General features: G+C 41.9%; 1 protein-coding gene across 17 annotated transcripts in view; it reads left to right on the forward strand.

Annotated features, from left to right (window-relative positions):
- sox6 (SRY-box transcription factor 6) overlaps nucleotides 1–19,920 on the forward strand; it is a 720,990-nt gene that overhangs the window by 297,471 nt on the left and 403,599 nt on the right. For 16 of the 17 annotated variants that reach the window (XM_068046281.1, XM_068046293.1, XM_068046282.1 and 13 more), the window contains one exon: nucleotides 1,090–1,336. The exons of the other annotated variant lie outside the window; for it this stretch is intronic. In XM_068046281.1, coding sequence (XP_067902382.1) covers nucleotides 1,094–1,336 — 243 coding nt within the window. In that variant the 5' untranslated portion in view covers nucleotides 1,090–1,093. The remainder of the gene's footprint in view (nucleotides 1–1,089; nucleotides 1,337–19,920) is intronic. 17 annotated transcript variants of the gene reach the window in all.

Raw genomic sequence — 19,920 nt, forward strand, 5'->3', positions numbered from 1 at the left:
AGAAACTTCATGGAAACTGTTGTAGAAAAGTCCCAATTGAATTGAAAGATTAGTTGACTTAATACTAATTTGGTGACACTTTTTCGTAGTTGGGTTAGTTTAAAAACAAGGATCATTTTGGCCAGTGGAGAGATGCTCCACAGATACTGCCAGACCTTTTGAGTATTTCCAGCACTTTCTGTTTTTATTTTAGATTCCCAACATCCTCATTATTTTGCTTTCATTTTGGCCAGTATTGGTTTTAAGTAACTTGCTCTTTAAACCCACACAAGGCAGAGTGCTGTGTAGGTGTGATTCAGAGTTAATGTGGGCCTGTCTTTGCTTTTAAAAGAGAAATGGCTCTCTAATGTCCTATGTGGACTGCTTTAGGAATTCTGCACTGAGATCTGAGTTACAGTTATAACCAAAAACAGAAAATGCTGGAAACATTCAGCAGGTCCAGCAGCATATGTAGAGAGAGAAACAGAGTTAACATTGCAAATGACCTGATGTCACCAGACCAGGTTGATTTGTGGAGCTTGCAGGAGCATTCCCACAGCAAATCAAATAAAACTTACCAGCTGTGCTCCTCTTCAAGTGGACTGATAGCTGATGCACCTGAGACCAGGGACTTGCCAGTGCAATGGATGTGAGGTGTTTATCAGTTATTGAGACAAGCTAATAAGTTGCTTAGCACACACACTGCCTAGTTTTGCCCAAATATGGCAGTAGCGTACATCATAGGACAATCAAAAAAACTTATTGCTTGAATCAGGCTCTTACTCCTGCTACCCAAAGCTAGGCCTTAGGGAAGATAGGGATGGCCACAACGTAAGCTGGAAAGAAGCAGTGAGCGATTTCCCAACATTTTCGTGGTGCTACCATTCTGTTTCTGTCAGGCAGGAAGCTTCAAAATTACCCCCCATGCCCCCAGTTGTGTAAGGATCCCAGAACTGATCGTGTTTCCCGCCTTAGAAATAATAACTCTGTATTCAAATGTTATGTATATTAGTAAATGCATGCATTTTGAAATCTTCAAATTATTTTGTCAAAGCTTTAAAGCACTCGTATTATCACTGAATCTGTATCATTCTTCGTTACGTTCAACAGCAGAATGTCTTCCAAGCAAGCCGCCTCTCCGTATGCTTCTTCTGCTGATGGAGAGGAAGCAATGGTCCAGGAACGATTGGTCCGGGAGAGGGAAAGGGAGGAGCTCAATGACCAACATGCAGCCTCACACCTGCCCCTACATACGTTAGTAATCAACAAACCTCACTCTGAGGAGCTACCACCTGTTGTTGGCAACCTCCAACCAGACAGTGATTGGGAAAACATGGCTACCACCCAGCACAGAGCAGTAAGTACACAGCCCAAACTGTCCTTAATTTAAACATCTCTTTCATCTACTAAGGTAAAATTTTTGTATTTCCCAGGCTTTGACTTTCCAACTAATTGTGTGAATGTTTGATCCTATATCCTATCAGCCAAATGGATATTTTATCATGTGCATGGAACAACTGCCTCTGGGATAAATTTTCACTTTTGCCACCTGTGGAAAATGGGTGGTAGTGGATTGTCCCTGGCCAATTTTCATACGCAATAACTTCAACAGAAACCAGTATTGAGCCATGCCATAAACTGGGCCCCACACACACACATACGCAATCCGCCTCCTCTCTCTCTCCCCCTCCCCTACCCTCTTCCCCCCCTCCCCCCCTCCCACTACTATTGGTTTCCCAGTTTTAGTCTGGGCTGATAAGATCAATCTGCTGTCTCAGCAAAGAGCATGGATTGAGTTTGTGGTTCCCTTGGTTTCTATCCATCTGTAGCACACTAGGTGATGAATTTATCCCTGAACTATTGGGAAACCCCAAAACAAGTTTAATTTTTGAAGTAAAAGCAAAATACTGCAGATGCTGGGATTCTGAAACAAAAACAAAAAGTGCTGGAAATACTCAGCAGGTCTGGCAGCATCTGTAGAGAGCGACGCAAAGTTAACGTTTCAGGTCTGTGCCCTTTCATCAGGAGAGAGAGAGAGAGGAGGAGGAGCGCGTGTGTGTGTGCGTGTGGCCCAATTTATGTCATGGCCCAATACTGGTTTCTGTTGAAGTTACTGCCAGACCTGCTGAGTATTTCCAGCACTTTTTGTTTTTAATTTTTGAAGTGTGTATGTACACGATTAAAGGTACACTTTATTTGCCAAATAAATGAGGAATGAAAATGGAAGTGCCATGAAATTTTCAGTATGATCTGATGAAGGACTCCTATATTTTTTCAGATGATGCACTTGAATGAGTTATTGTTGATGAATGCCCAGGAGATTTTGACTTCAGAACTCTAGACCTTCACTCTTCATAAAATGCAATACCAATGAACAAGAATAGTCTAGAGAACACATAGCTTCCCAGTTACTGGCTTGCAGGCAATAGATACCCCATTTCTTCATTCCACTCCCCCACACCCCGTTCCCCCACCCACTCCGCTCCAACTCCCCAGACAGTATATTGCTTCTGGAGCCTCGGTTGCCTTTAGAGGCTGAATCAAGGCAGGGAATGAGGGATGGCAGCTGAAAACTGAAATGTGAATTTCACATTACACTTCACATTCACTTTGTCCATACAGAGTTCTTAGCACGGCTTGAAACATATAGCACCTCGATGATTAAGTCTGACCATGTTGCTGAGATTTTATTTACATATCAAAAAAAAGTTAACATTGGGTGTGACCATTAATGCTTAAGACAGTTATCCAAAAGTTATTTTATAAAGTAAATGATAGATTTTCATAGACTTTAGACATACCTGCGTTATATTAAATTACGAAAAGTGTGCAACTCTACACTTTAGAGGAAGCCAAACCATAGATTTTGTGATATTTATTGACTGCCTCCTTAATACTACAGTGAGCAGAAATCATTATAAACTGAGTAGTGCAGTTGGTTTATATATTTTATTACTTAACTCATAAATTAAACTTTCCCTACCTTGTGATTTAACAAGGCTGCTTCTCTGACTCTGAAACTACAGTCAGCTTGGTACAATTCTTTTTACTAAAATAAAGATAAAATGTATGTTGCATTGTAAATGTAGCATTGCCATGTCGGAGTGTTCCAGAGTCCTTTTCCTTTTGCCGATCACATATCAGATAGTTAACCAATTGCAACCCAAAAACCACGGCACCTTCAACCTGCCACTTTAACAAATTGAACTTGGAACCAGTCAAATCGCTTAACCATGTCATGAAGAACCAATACAGTTCCAGAACCATCACTATGGTGTCATTTCTGATTGGTTCACTTGCAAGAACATCCAAAAGGTTTATTGAAAAAGTTTCAGTGTCATAAAGGCATCATGACAGTTCCTCACTCATCATACTGCATTCCACTAAAAATAAGTTTCATCATATAATTAACAGTAGTGAAGTTCAATTATTCAGAAAAGCATTACGGATTTAACCACAAACATCCCAACCTACTTTGAGACCATGTCGTCCCTGAAAAATCAATGATAAATACTTCAAGTACCACAGAAGACCACACCATCTTACTCCAGCCATACCTCCTAATGCCAATTTGAATAACACATGCGCATAGATTAAAACCACGCACGTGCTCATAATTATGTTCCTCCATAACCTTCAGTACTAGCTCGAGCTGCTGTTTGCTCTTTCTCACTCCCCTTTCTCATCATGATGTGCCAAATTTTATCTGATAATGCTCCTGTGCGGCACCTTGGGACGTTTTACCACATTACAGGAGTTACATAAATGCAGGTTCTGGTTGCTATGACGCTGGTCCTGTCTGCTGCAACTCCACTGCCTAGGCCTGTGTTCAGGCATTGGCTTGTGTTCGGGCCTACCTCTAATTAACCAAGCTGAGAGAGACCACCTGCCAAAATGGTAATGGTCAAAATGACAGTGATATTCAGATCCATGGTGATGATTGGACTTGCTATTTCACCCCAGGGAATCGGCATTGGTGAGAAATAAAAAGCCAAAAAAGAAATATATATATATATATATATATATATATATATATTTATGTTGATCAGAAAATGTAATAAAGGCAGAATAATTTTGACATAGATCAGCAACTCTAGAAACAAGAACAACTTCACACTGTTACAGCACATCAGTATCATTTTTTTTTTCATTTAAATAAAAGCAAAATACTGCAGATGCTGGAAATCTGAAATAAAAACAAGAAATGCTGGAAATACTCCGAAGGTCTGGCAGCATCTGTGGAGAGAGAAGCAGAGTTAACGTTTCAGGTCAGTGACCCTTCTTCAGGGTCACTGACCTGAAACGTTAACTCTGCTTCTCTCTCCACAGATACTGCCAGACCTGCTGAGTATTTCCAGCATTTCTCGTTTTTTTTTATTCATTTCTTCTATTCAAAGTCTTTAATATTGGCCTCTGCTTCTCTGCACTTAGGAGCGAAACGTCAGCCAGCAACTTCACTCTTCAGAGGTGAGAATGGGGAAAAGTATGTATGAGAGACATACTGAGATAGAGAGAAAAGAGACAGAAAAATTGGAAGACAAAAGACAGAGTGAAGGAGACTGAATTAGTGTGTGTGGCAGTCAGTCACAGAATCAGGGGAAAAGAGACATTTGTTTTTTAACTTTTAGCCAAGAGTAGTACTATGAGAAATGATATTGTGGTTATAATTTGTCCTAACTCCATGTATAAATAGCAAGTAGCAAGGTAGCAGTTTAGAATCATGCCAAATTGCTACTGTCAAGCAATTAGTGAACAAAGTCTTCATATAAAAATGGTACAAGAGTTTTGAGATTACCTATAAGCACAAGTGGGAAATTGCATTCAGCCTGTTTCACTGTATTCTAACGAGAAAAAGATTAAATTGAGGGCATGGTTCATTGTGGGTACCACTGATTAGCACAATTATATATTTTTTTTAATTTCTGATATACTTTGGGAGAGCTTTATGCTCATTCGAGAAGGATTTCAATATTGGCTAATGGAACATTTTTGGCACCAATGTCAGTATTAAGTATTCCAAGGTTAGTAGTTATAGCACGCTTAGATGGAGAAAAAAGTTCTCTCAACTTTATTGTGTCAAGTGCTCCCAGGTTGACTATAGTGTCAGCCAGATGTGGGGCAAGACTCCTTCTATGCTGCTCCATTATGTACTTACAGGTACAGGAGAGATTGCATGTAGTGTAAAAACCCTTTATGCAATTGAGCATCCTCAAGTGAGACATTGCTTTGGATAAGTGAAATGAAAAGCTTCCTCTACTTTGTTCCATCAAATGGATGTAGAACAGATCTGCCAATACATTGCCCTAATATTGCTACAATTGTGATTCAAAGGCAGCAGTTTCTTTTGGCTTTATTGTAGTTTTATTTTGTCACACCTACCCAGCTCGGTACATGATAGGTGACATTGTTGCTGGGAGCAAACTATTCCAGATATCACATAGCCAGCAGTTAAGACTGGGCTTTACCACAAAACGCATTACACAGCAGCTTGCATATTCGGTGAGCCTTCCTGCGGGATTCAAGAAACTATATCCCAGAGACGACCCTGCCAACTTACCCTGTTGGGCATTTTAGTCTATCTGATATTTAGAATTTTTACCCAGTATATATCAATTTTAACAAATAGTTGTTTTCTGTGCCAGCCACCAACACATTTGTGAGAAGAGATTTTCAAATAGAAATTTGGATAGATGTAAATGAAACTGGACTATCAACATGACATGAAAGTTACACTGCATATCAGCCAACTGTGTAACAGCCCCGACAAACAAATTTCTCTGCAGCACCTGTGGAAGAGCCTGTCACTCTAGAATTGGCCTTTATAGCCACTCCAGGCGCTGCTTCACAAACCACTGACCACCTCCAGGCGCTTATCCATTGTCTCTCGAGATAAGGAGGCCAAAGAAGATATCAGCCTTACTAGATGAGAGTGAGTCAGCTACAGCTAAAAGAGAACAGCTTTGCTCCTGCAATCCACTCCGAGAACACAGCCTTGCTAGACATGAACGCAGAGCTGTAATACTACAGCCTGATCCTCAGACCATCTCCTGGAGCATTGCTTTGCTAGATGGAAGCGTGAGTCAGGGATAGGGCTACAGCAAGCTTTACCGAATGAATTCTTGAATCACATAATTATTCTTTTTTACTGCTCAGATAATAAAGGATTTTTATAAAATGATACACTGCATCCTCATCTCCCAGGAAAGTGTTTTACTTTAAGGAGGGATTATTAAAAAACTGTTATGTTACATTTAAAAAAACAACTGTTCCTTCTTCTCCTAATTTGTTTCCTGCTGCCCAGGACTGTTGGGGTATTGCAGCTATAGCTACTCCTGCCCCCACCTGTTACTCACACTTTACAGCAGGGAAGCTGAGGTCAATTGCAGTATCCTTTTGTCAACCTGCTTGAGATCGGCTAACCCAGCACACATGTGGAATTGAACCTGGGATCTTCCTTACCATATGACTCAGCTTATCACGGGGTAGTGCCCCTACCTACTGTGCCATCAAAGTAGCTCAAAAATCCCCCTTCCCCTTCCAAATTCTGTTTGTCGCCAATGTAATATGGTCTAGTTGCACCTTTCAAACTAGCCAATAACCTTGCTCCCCATTCCAGATCAGCAAGTGTAGCAAAGAGTCTGAGGTAACAACTCCTCTAGTCACTGTGCGTTAGCAACATTGACAAATGTTGCAAGAAGATTTCCCATATTTACTATTTCCTGTCAAATTGTAAATGAATTCTGAAAGAATACACTCACGATTTCACTAAAAATAGCTTTCAGGAAATCTTTCCCCGATAGTGAACCTTATGTGCCTGTGAGATGGTCAGGTTGCAGGTAGGTGTCACCCAGTTGTCAGCAAGAGTTCGAGCCCAAGTCTTGTTTTTAATGGATAGACTATTGTTGTAAGGTTGCATTATAAGCAATTCTACTGAGAACAACACCAACAAAAGAATAGCACTCCATTTTAAAAATCTGCAAAATTAACCTTTTTACAATTGTCAGAGATCTTTTCGGCATTGAATCTAGTCAATTTAGTCAACTTTTGACAGCAATATTACTAAAACAGAATCTGTTTGTAAGGATTGATTTATTATGATAAGTTCTGACGAATTTTATGTTATTAAAGCTTTGATTTGTGGAGAGGAGAAGGATCCTGCAACACCACAAGATGTCAAAGGGACAGTGTCTTTTGACATTTCCCAGCCTATGTAACAAGCCCTAGTGTAGGTAATTGAAATTACCCACTTAAATTCTACTAAATTTATTTTATTTTCAGCAGACATCTGAAAACAGGAACTTTGCTTCAATAATAACCTTGTTCTCTTTAATTGAACTAGCATTCTAGAGGGTGGGGAGATAAAGAGAAGATCCTGAACAAATCTAAACTTTCATCAACATGCTCAGCACAAGAAATTGTGTTTCAGCATGGCTTTGATGTATCTAACAAGAAATGCTGGAAATACTCAACCGGTCTGGCAGCATCTGTGGAGAGAGAAGCAGAGTTGACATTTCAGGTCAGTGACCCTTCTTCAGAACTGGCAAATATTAGAAATGTAAAAGGTTATAAGCAAGTAAAGCAGGGGTGGGGCAAGAGATAACAAAGGAGAAGGCGTAGATAGGACAAGGTCACAGAATAGCTGAACAGAAGGTTGCGGAGCAAAGGCAAACAATATGTTAATGGTGTGTTGAAAGACAAAGCATTAGTACAGATAGGGTGTTAACGGACTGAAAATTGAACAGCCGCAAGTACAAACATGAAAAAAAACAGTGGGTAAGCAAACTGAACAAACTAAGAAAAGATAAAATAAAATAAACACTACCGAACGCATCTTCCCCTCCCTTCCCCTGTCAGCATTCCGAAGGGATTGTTCCCTTCGTGACACCCTGCTCCACTCCTCCATTACCCCCGCCACCTCATCCCCTTCCCATGGCACATTCCCCTGCAATCACAGGAGGTGTAATTCCTGCCCATTTACCTCCTCTCTCCTCACTATCCCAGGCCCCAAACACTCCTTTCAGGTGAAGCAGTGATTTACTTGTACTTCTTTCAATGTAGTATACTGTATTCGCTGCTCACAATATGGTCTCCTCTACACTGGGGAGACCAAATGCAGACTGGGTCACCGTTTTGCAGAACACCTCCGCTCAGTCCACAAGCAGGACCCCGAGCTTCCAGTTGCTTGCCATTTCAACACTCCCCCCTGCTCTCATGCTCACATCTCTGTCCTGGGATTGCTGCAGTGTTCCAGTGAACATCAATGCAAGCTCGAGGAACAGCATCTCATTTATCGATTAGGAACACTACAGCCTGCCAGACTGAACACTGAGTTCAAAAATTTCAGAGTATGATGGGCCCCCCATTTTACTTTTATTTATAGTTATTTTTTTCTTTTTCCTTTTTTTGGGATATTTCTTTTGTGCTTATTTGATTTTATGTCATCTTAGTTTGTTCAGTTTGCTTACCCACTGTTTTTTTTCATGTTTGTACTTGCGGCTGTTCAATTTTGTCAGTCTGTTAACACCCTATCTGTACTAATGCTTTGTCTTTCAACACACCATTAACACATTGTTTGCCTTTGCTCCACGATCTTCTGGTCAGCTATTCTGTGACCTTGTCCTATCTACACCTTCTCCTTTGTTATCTCTTGCCCCACCCCCGCTTTACTTGCTTATAACCTTTTACATTTCTAATATTTGCCAGTTCTGAAGAAGGGTCACTGACCTGAAATGTTAACTCTGCTTCTCTCTCCACAGATGCTGCCAGACCTGCTGATTATTTCCAGCATTTCTTGTTTTTATTTCAGATTTCCAGCATCCACAGTATTTTGCTTTTATTTTGATGTATCTAAGTTGGTGCCAATTAGATTTTATGTATGGAACTGAACAGAGAAATGGCTCAGTATTGATGCTTTTAAACATAAATATTAACTTTTATTTTGAATTCATAAAATTCGCTATATATTAATGTTCAATAATAGTATGAAAGATGTAAAGGTTTTACTGGATCTGAGAAATTCTTGGCAGGCTCTGATAGATCTAGTCACTCTGAGCAATAGGAAGGGGTGAGTGCCATTTTATTTTGCTTCAATGTATTATTATTTTCGAATTAAGAGTCCCAAGTGTAGGGCCACAGCCTATAGGCCAGGTCAGTACCAGAGTCAAAGCCAAGTTGGACCAAGGATTAACGGCTAAACAACGCCATGTTTGAGATTGAAGAGTCTGTATATTAGAATTAGAATTAGAATTAGAACTAGAACATTACAGCGCAGTACAGGCCCTTCGGCCCTCGATGTTGCGCCGACCTGTGAAACCATCTGACCTACACTATTCCATTTTCATCCATATGTCTATCCAATGACCACTTAAATGCCCTTAAAGTTGGCGAATCTACTACTGCTGCAGGCAGGGCGTTCCACGCCCTTACTACTCTCTTGAGTAAAGAAACTACCTCTCACATCTGTCCTATATCTATCACCCCTCAACTTGAAGCTATGTCCCCTCGTGTTTGCCATCACCATCCGAGGAAAAAGACGCTCACTATCCACCCTATCTAACCCTCTGATTATCTTATATGTCTCTATTAAGTCACCTCTCCTCCTCCTTCTCTCCAACGAAAACAACCTCAAGTCCCTCAGCCTTTCCTCGTAAGACCTTCCCTCCATACCAAGCAACATCCTAGTAAATCTCCTCTGCACCCTTTCCATAGCTTCCACATCCTTCCTATAATGCGGTGACCAGAACTGCACGCAATACTCCAGGTGCGGTCTCACCAGAGTTTTGTACAGCTGCAGCATGACCTCGTGGCTCCGAAACTCGATCCCCCTACTAATAAAAGCTAACACACCATATGCCTTCTTAACAGCCCTATTAACCTGGGTAGCAACCTTCAGGGATTTATGCACCTGGACACCAAATCTCTCTGTTCATCTACACTACCAAGAATCTTCCCATTAGCCCAGTACTCTGCAGTCCTGTTACTCCTTCCAAAGTGAATCACCTCACACTTTTCCGCATTAAACTCCATTTGCCATCTCTCAGCCCAGCTCTGCAGCCTATCTATGTCCCTCTGTACCCTACAACATCCTTCGGCACTATCCACAACTCCACCGACCTTAGTGTCATCTGCAAATTTACTAACCCACCCTTCTACACCCTCTTCCAGGTCATTTATAAAAATGACAAACAGCAGTGGCCCCAAAACAGATCCTTGCGGTACACCACTAGTAACTAAACTCCAGGATGAACATTTGCCATCAACCACCACCCTCTGTCTTCTTTCAGCTAGCCAATTTCTGATCCAAAGCTCTAAATCACCTTCAACCCCATACTTCCGAATTTTCTGCAATAGCCTACCGTGGGGAACCTTATCAAACGCCTTACTGAAATCCATATACACCACATCCACTGCTTTACCCTCATCCACCTGTTTGGTCACCTTCTCGAAAAACTCAATAAGGTTTGTGAGGCACGACCTACCCGTCACAAAACCGTGCTGACTATCTCTAATGAACTTATTCTTTTCAAGATGATTATAAATCCTGTCTCTTATAACCTTTTCCAACATTTTACCCACAACCGAAGTAAGGCTCACAGGTCTATAATTACCAGGGCTGTCTCTACTCCCCTTCTTGAACAAGGGGACAACATTTGCTATCCTCCAGTCTTCCGGCACTATTCCTGTCGACAATGACGACATAAAGATCAAGGACAAAGGCTCTGCAATCTCCTCCCTAGCTTCCCAGAGAATCCTAGGATAAATCCCATCTGGCCCAGGGGACTTATATTGTAGGAGGAAGGTTAGTGGAGGGAAGTAAAGAGCTCCACAGTTTTGAGATGGGTGTTTATTTTTAGATTAGAGTGAGGGCATGACATTGGGCTCTGTCGAAGGAACTGTTCGTGGCTTGGGAGTGTTTAATGCTGACCCTGGCCTGACCCTGCTCAAAAACAGAAAGCATTCCATTTCATAATGCAAACATGTTAGGACATTCATGAGCAAAGAAACAAAAAAAAGTTTCAAAATCTGAGATTTACAGAAGTGAGTTCCCCCTCGAGCACTCAAACCAAGATGCAAATGTATAACTCATTCAAGAAGTGTGTTCCTATCTAGTTGTATAATTTACATGTTCGTCTTCCACTCTTGGGGGTGAAATTGATGATCTGACTTCACGTGCTTCAGTCTCAATTGCATTATTAATGTCAGAGCGATAAATAAAAGCAGTGAGGCTCAAGTGGTCCTCAGAGACACCAACTTACTGATCAAAGGCAAAACTGAAAGTCTCCCGCAGGTTCGGAAAACAAATGACATTCACAGCCTAACAAAGTGTGCATTGTTGATTCTGAGGAGCTGTCATAGCGCAATAATCAATATGCAAGTATTCTCACTCTTGTCACTTATGTCGAAAATAAACAAATCCACAAAGAACTTAACTACTTGCATCTTTGGAGCTCCCTCCGAACACATTACTCCTTGTTTCATTCAGATGTGTCGGAATTAAGGAAAAAGCAAAGGTTGGTTTCCTTTCATCCTTTGGATTTTGAACCCCAGCCTATTTTCTTTGATATATTGTTGTCCTGTGCCCAGCAAGGAAAATTGGAGGTCAGGGAAAGGAGAAAAATATTCGTGATGAAGCCATATTGACTGTTCTATATAAAAATATTATGTTGTAGAAGTAGCTGATGAATTTTGAAATTGTTAGATGATTTTAGGTGTGTATAGGGGAGTCAGTCAGAAGACTCAAGAAAGTGAGGTAGTCCAGGATGGGGAAGGAGTCCATATACAATGAGGGGAGGAAAGGGCATGGAAGAGCATTTAATAGGTTAACCCTAGGAAGAGTGTGTTGATCTATTATATGATTTATACAGTGCAGAACATTTCCTTGTATCCTGTCCTGGAATAAAACTCATGATTACAGTCGGTTGGGTTAGACAGTACAAATTCACTGCAGCTTAGATCACAAGGTATAATGTTACTGTGGTTAAGGTCATGTAGTACATTGCTGTAGTCAAGTTGTGCGATATATCACTTTAGTCCAGTCAAATGGCAATGCATCACATCAGTTGTATTACACAGTATTACAGTAATCCAGTCATTTGGTATAGTATCACAGTAATTATCATGTGGTGTGATATCACTGTAGTCTGGTCATGTGGTGCAATATTACTGTAGTCCAGTCATGTGGTGCGATCTTACTGTAGTCTGGTCGTTTGGTATAATGTCACTGCAGTATGGTTATGTGGTACGATATCACTGTAGTCTGGTCATGTGGTATGATGTCACTGCAGTCTGGTCATGTGGTGCGATATCAATGTAGTCTGGTCATGTAACAGTTTAACTTGTTATTACTTAATTTTATGTTTATAGGACCTTGCCATATAAACTTGGATGGGGCATTTCTCTACATAACAACAGTGACTACACTTCAAAAGTACATCATTGGCTGTGAATCACTTTGGGATAGCCTGAGGATGTGAAAGGCAATACTTTTTACCAGTTTGTCTGTGCTAAAAATGTTTTTACCAACTTGCAGCTTGCAACCTCCATAACAATGTGGTCCTGTATGGTATTTCTGCATTTCAGATCATACGATACAGCCCTTTTTTACAGTTCAGACCACTGGCTAGTTTGAAATGGGCTTATCATGGCATGCAGTGAAGTGAGCTGAAGTAGTGGCAGAGTAATTGGATGTGACATTCATGCCTGGGATTCATCCACCAGTTGAGTTCTGAATGACAGTGAAGGAACTAAGTTGGGGACTGCTTCTATCGCAGATGGAAGGAGGAAAAATTACTTGTAAAGTCACCATGGGCCACACACACACTTTAGTTTTCCTTAGAGCAGAGAAGGCTGAGGGGGGACATGATTGAGGTCTACAAAATTATGAGGGGCATTGATAGATTAGATAGGAAGAAACTTTTTTCCTTTAGCGGATGGGTCAATAACCAGGGGGCATAGGTTTAAGGTAAGGGGCAGCAGGTTTAGAGGGAATCTGGGGAAAAATTATTTCACCCAGAGGGTGGTTGGAATCTGGAACGCACTGCCTGAAGAGGTGGTAGAGGCAGGAACCATCACAACATTTAAGAAGTATTTATATGAGCACTTGAAATGCCATAGCATACAAGGCTACGGGCCAAGTGCTCAAAAATGGGATTAGAATAGGTAGCAGCTTGATGGCCGGCACAGACACGATGGGTCCAAGGACCTGTTTCTGTGCTGTATGACTCTGACTCTAGAGCAATACAAGTTGTAATGGGAAAGGGAGAAAATGCCTAATAAAGAGGGTACCTCATCAAAAACTCAAGAAAAACTGGTGTGTAAAAAATAGCAAAGGCTGAAGCGTATCTTAAAGCTATAGTACAGCGCAGAGTTTAGTTGATAAACTGCTTGAGTTCTACTCTTGTGGTTAGTGACATCATTTGATTCTTTTGATGTGGTGGTGCCTTGTAACAGCCTTTGTGTTAGGCTGTATCTCATTATATGGACCGAGTAGACTAGTCCAATCATAGATTAACTCGCCAGGTGAGTTGAGTATCTTTTGTATGTTGATGTGGGGTGGGGTCAAGCTGAAGCTCACTACAGTCCAAGCCATACCTTCATGATTGAATGATTGTTTCACTGTTTTAGTGGAATTCACTTTTGGTTTCTCACAGTCAATCTCATAGCACTGAACTTCAAGCTGTTTAGGCTGATACAAGGAAATTATTTCACATGAAATTAAATGTGTTACAGAGAAAAAAATGGAAAATTCTAGAACTGTACTGCAGGTGTGCAGGATCATTCCCTGGAATCCAAAACAATATTAACCTGTCCTTCTTTCTTGGTTCCTAACTGACCTACCACATATTTCTAATATTTTCCATTATTTCAGATCCTCAACATTTGTGTTTTTTTGATTTCCATGTGTGCAGTTGGAACCTTTTGAAATATAGCACTCTTGCACAATAAGGGACGTGAACTAAGATCTAGGCCTTAAGGTTACACTGAGATATTAACTAATAAATGTTTAAAGCATATACATGAATTTTCTTAATGTGCTTTGTAATTGTTTATTTTAAACAGGTTAACATTCCACTCAATTACCAGGCAAAGGAATGTGTTAAGTATTCAAGCATTAATAACTCTTGAGTTTTTATTCTAAGAAAAAATGATGAAAAAATATCTTAACAAAGATTCTTAAGCAATATTGGATGGAGGGGACTTTTTCCAAGTTAGTCTCTGGTGTCAAAGTTTGGAGGACGTCAAGTTTGCAAATGTTAGAATATGAGAGGCCAGCCAGGAGTGCGTTGAAATCGTCAAGTCTAGCGGTAACAGAGGCATGGATAAGGGTTTCAGCTGAGACAGGGGTTGAGTCAGGCAAAGTTGCAGAGCTGGAAATAAGCGGTCATAGTGACAGTGCAGAAATGTGGTCAGATGCTCATCTTGGGATCAAATATGACACCAAGATTCCAGTCTGTCTGGCAACGTCTGTGAAGAGAGAAACAGAGTTTGTGGCTGGAATTTTACCCCGCCCCAGCGGGCCGGATGCTGGCATGAGGGCGGTGTAAAATTGAGCAGGAGGCTCCTGGAGCCTTCCCACCCCACTACTGCCTCCGGCCAACTTTACAGCCAACACCTGCCCGCCCCAGGCCAATCAGAGCCTTTAAGTGGCCACTTAACAGCCACTTAAGGGCCTTCACCCGTCTCCACGGGTATTTTATCTGTGGCAAGCGGGCGTGCTGGGATGTGAAAGGCTGCCCAACGATAGCTTCCGGCCTTTACTCGCCCAGGCGGCTGCCATGGCAGTCGGGCACAGGGTGCCCGATTGAGAGCCGCCACTGCCTCCCAACCCACCCCTGGGACCCAAGACGCACCCCCCCCCCCCACCACTCGCCCCGAACAACCACCCTTGCCTCGCTAGCATGACTGAGCACCCCCCCCCCCCCGCAGCGAGGCAATCCCAACTTACCTGCAGTTCCGGCTCCATGACTCCGGCTGGGCTGCAGTCCCAGCAGTGGCCACCACTCCCGGTGGTGCTGCTTGGACTAAGAGCTGCTGGCTGGATGGAAGTCCTGCCTTGAGACAATTAAAACCCGGGGACCCGTAAAATGCGGGATGGATCCCCGGGCTAGGCGGAAGCAGGTTCGCCACCAAGTTTTACGTTGGTGGCGAAGTCCCATCTGCCTAAGGTAAAATTCAGCCCAATGCTTCAGGTCTGTGACCTTTCATTAGACCTGAAAAGTTAACTCTGTTTCTCTCTCTACAAATGCTGCCAGACCTGCTGAGTAGTTCTAGCATTTTCTGTTTTCATTTCAGATTTCCAGCATCTACAGTATCTTGTTCCAACCAGTCTGGTTCAGCCAGGAAACGGGATAGAGTCGGTGGCTAGGGAAAAGAGTTTCTGGTGGGGACGGAAGACAATGGCTTTGGTCTTCCCAATATTTAATTGGAGGACGTTTCTGCTCATCCAGTACTGGATGTCAGACTATCAGTCTGACAAGTTAGAGACAGTGGAGGAGTTGAGAGAGGTGGTGGTGAGGTAGAGCGTTCATATGGAAACTGACACTGTATTTTTGGGTGATGTCACTGAGGGGCAGCATATAGATAAGAAATAGAAGGGCCCAAGGATAGATTCTTGGAGCCACCAGATGTAAAGGTGTGGGAGCAGGAAGAGAAGTCATTGCAGGTAATTGTCTGGCTTCAAGTGGATAGATAAGAATGGAATCAGGCGAATGCAGTCCCACCCAGCTGGATGATGGTGGAGAGGAGTTCGAGAATGATTGTGTGATCAACCATGCCAAAGGCTTGCAAACAAGTCAAGAAGGACAAGGAGGAATGGTTTGCCTTTGTCAGTCACATAGAATGCCATTTGTGACTTTGATAAGTGATATTTTGGTACAGTGGCAGTGATAGAAAACTGATTGCAGGTTTTGTGCTCAAGCAATCCAAAACTAATGCTACTGTCCTACTTTTTCCCTATGGCCTTGTATCTTCATCTGCTCCAAATATTTGTTCAGCTTTTCCCTAAAAGATACAAGCATCTGTGGCAAAGTATTTCATAGTCTGACATAGTAGTGGGAAGTTGTGTGCGGAATCAGAGGAGATAGGGGAAGCGTTAAATGAATATTTTTCGTCAGTATTTACAGTAGAGAAAGAAAATGTTGTCGAGGAGATTACTGAGATACAGCCTACTAGGCTAGATGGGATTGAGATTCACAAGGAGGAGGTGTTAGCAATTTTGGAAAGAGTGAAAATAGATAAGTCCCCTGGGCCAGATGGGATTTATCCTAGGATTCTCTGGGAAGCCAGGGAAGAGATTGCAGAGCCATTGTTGTTGATCTTTATGTCGTCATTGTCGACAGGAGTAGTGCCGGAAGACTGGAGGATAGCAAATGTTGTCCCCTTGTTCAAGAAGGGGAGTAGAGACAGCCCTGGTAATTATAGACCTGTGAGCCTTACTTTGGTTGTGGGTAAAATGTTGGAAAAGGTTATAAGAGATAGGATTTATAATCATCTTGAAAAGAATAAGTTCATTTGCGATAGTCAGCACGGTTTTGTGAAAGGTAGGTCGTGCCTCACAAACCTTATTGAGTTTTTCGAGAAGGTGACCAAACAGGTGGATGAGGGTAAAGCCGTGGATGTGGTGTATATGGATTTCAGTAAGGCGTTTGATAAGGTTCCCCACGGTAGGCTATTGCAGAAAATACGGAAGTATGGGGTTGAAGGTGATTTGGAGCTTTGGATCAGAAATTGGCTAGCTGAAAGAAGACAGAGGGTGGTGGTTGATGGCAAATGTTCATCCTGGAGTTTAGTTACTAGTGGTGTACCGCAAGGTTCTGTTTTGGGGCCACTGCTGTTTGTCATTTTTATAAATGACCTGGATGAGGGTGTAGAAGGGTGGGTTAGTAAATTTGCGGATGACACAAAGGTCGGTGGAGTTGTGGATAGTGTCGAAGGGTGTTGTAGGGTACAGAGGGACATAGATAGGCTGCAGAGCTGGGCTGAGAGATGGCAAATGGAGTTTAATGCGGAGAAGTGTGAGGTGATTCACTTTGGAAGGAGTAACAGCAATGCAGAGTACTGGGCTAATGGGAAGATTCTTGGTAGTGTAGATGAACAGAGAGATCTTGGTGTCCAGGTACATAAATCCCTGAAAGTTGCTACCCAGGTTAATAGGGCTGTTAAGAAGGCATATGGTGTGTTAGCTTTTATTAGTAGGGGGATCGAGTTTCGGAGCCACGAGGTCATGATGCAGCTGTACAAAACTCTGGTGAGGCCGCACCTTGAGTATTGCGTGCAGTTCTGGTCACCGCATTATAGGAAGGATGTGGAAGCTTTGGAAAGGGTGCAGAGGAGATTTACTAGGATGTTGCCTGGTATGGAGGGAAGGTCTTACGAGGAAAGGCTGAGGGACTTGGGGTTGTTTTCGTTAGAGAGAAGGAGGAGGAGAGGTGACTTAATAGAGACATACAAGATAATCAGAGGGTTAGATAGGGTGGATAGTGAGAGTCTTTTTCCTCGGATGATGATGGCAAACACGAGGGGACATAGCTTTAAGTTGAGGGGTGAAAGATATAGGACAGATGTCAGAGGTAGTTTCTTTACGCAGAGAGTAGTAGGGGCGTGGAACGCCCTGCCTGCAACAGTAGTAGACTCGCCAACTTTAAGGGCATTTAAGTGGTCATTGGATAGACATATGGATGAAAATGGAATAGTGTAGGTCAGATGGTTTCACAGGTCGGTGCAACATCGAGGGCCGAAGGGCCTGTACTGCGCTGTAATGTTCTAAAAAAAAATAGTCTGACATCCCTTTCTGAAAAGAAATTCCTCCTAATCTGTCTACTCACTCTCTTTGTGAGAATTTTTAAATTGATGATCCTTCATCACTAAACCTCCCCAAATAGAGGGAAGTATTCTTTCCTTATTCACTATATCAAAACCCTAAATAACTTTAAAAACTTCTATTAAATCTCCTATAGGTCTGCTCTGCTCCAGTAGAAATATTCCTAGTATCCCAGATCTCTCCTGATGATGATAATTTCTGGTCGCTAACATTTTCCTGGGCAACCTACAACATATGCCCACTGTGGTGTTCATGTCCTTGTTATAATGGGCTGCCCAAACTGTACACAGAGCTCTTGCTATGGCCAAACCAATGTTTTTGTACAAATTTATTATAACTGTTTTACTCTCGTACACTATACTCCTATTTCTGAAATCTAAAATCATGTTGGCCTTTTTCTAGCTTCCTTCACATGCACTCATACTTTCCCCTCAGTTTCTCTTAGCATCCACACCATTCAGAGTCTATCAGTTGAGTGTGTGGTGTATTTCTTGTTTTCCTCTCAAATGTATTACCACGCACTGATTCATGTTAAATGATACCACCCACCCAATCACCTATTCTGATAACCTGCCTAAATCTAAAGTTTATTTCAATCCTTTCTTCTTTTTGCCAACCTCCTTACTTTTTGTCATCAGAGGTTTTGGAGATTGTTCTCCCTATACCCAAGTACAAATTATTTTTACATCCTAAGAGAAAGAAAGGGCACAACATTTGTGTTACAACCAGGTGAGAAAGGTGTGTATGGTTCCTTCTCAGCCTTTACCTGGTCTTACCGTAACAGGGTTTAATTTTAAACACACTGTGTTTTTAGCTCCCCCTTGGTGAATCCTTGTTGACTGCAAAAAGGCTTTCTTAGGTTTAAAGAAGAAAAGTTGAAATTTATTAAACTCAAACTCGAATTCAGTTAACACCTACGGATATACGACGCACCCATGCTAGCATGCATATGCTATACACGCATGCGAATAGAGACAGAAAAGAGCAGGAAAAAAAAGTGGAAAAGTTTGAGGCAATATCTGAAGAGTTTTTGTTACAGTTCTTGGAGCACACTGTAGAGTCCTTGATTGTAGGTAGATCTTGCATTTCGTTGGGGCCCTGTATTCTTCCTAAACCTTGTTCACTGTAGGAGACTTTTCTCTCTTGGGGTTCATGTGCCTTCAGTGGATTTTAGAACTTAAGAACTTAAGAACTAGGAGCAGGAGTAGGCAATTCACCCCTCGAGCCTGCTCCACCATTCAATACGATCCTGGCTGATCTCACCTTGGCCTCAATTCCACTTTCCTGACCGTTCTCCATAACCCTTCAACCCATTTCTAATTAAAAATCTGTCTATCTCCTCATTAAATTTACCCAATGTCCCGGCATCCACCGCACTCTGGGGTAGTGAATTCCACAGATACACGAACCTTTGAGAGAAGTAATTTCTCCTCATCTCTGTTTTAAATCTGCTACTACTTATCCTAAAACTATGACCTCTCGTTCTAATTTGCCCCACAAGAGGAAACATCCTCTCTATGTCTACTTTGTCAATCCCCTTAATCATCTTCAGTACCTCAATTAGATCTCCTCTCATTCTTCTAAACTCTAGAGAGTAAAGGCCTAAACTGCTCAATCTCTCTTCATAAGACAAGCCCCCCATCTCTGGAATCAATCTAGTGCACCCACTCTGAACTGCCTCCAGTGCAACTATATCCTTTCTCAAGTAACGGGACCAAAACTGTACGCAATACTCCAGGTGCGGTCTCACCAATGCTTTGTACAGTTGCAGCAACACTTCCCTACTTTTATACTCTATTCCTTTAGCAATAAATGCCAAAATTCCATTTGTCTTCCTTATCACCTGCTATACCTGCATACTAGTTTTCTGCAATTCATGCACGAGGACACCCAGACCCCTCTGCACCGAAGCACTCTGGAGTTTCTCTCCATTTAGATAATAATTTGTCTTTCTATTCTTCCGACCAAAATGGTAACCTCACACTTATCCACGTTAAAACCCATCTGCCAAATTTTGGCCCATTTAATCTAACCTATCCATATCCATTTATAGATTTCTTATTTCTTTATTGCAGCTTACTGTCCCACCTATATTAGTGTCATCTGCAAATTTGGCTATAGTA

This window comes from Heterodontus francisci, chromosome 14 (assembly GCF_036365525.1).
Source record: "Heterodontus francisci isolate sHetFra1 chromosome 14, sHetFra1.hap1, whole genome shotgun sequence".
In the NCBI taxonomy this organism is placed as follows: domain Eukaryota; kingdom Metazoa; phylum Chordata; class Chondrichthyes; order Heterodontiformes; family Heterodontidae; genus Heterodontus; species Heterodontus francisci.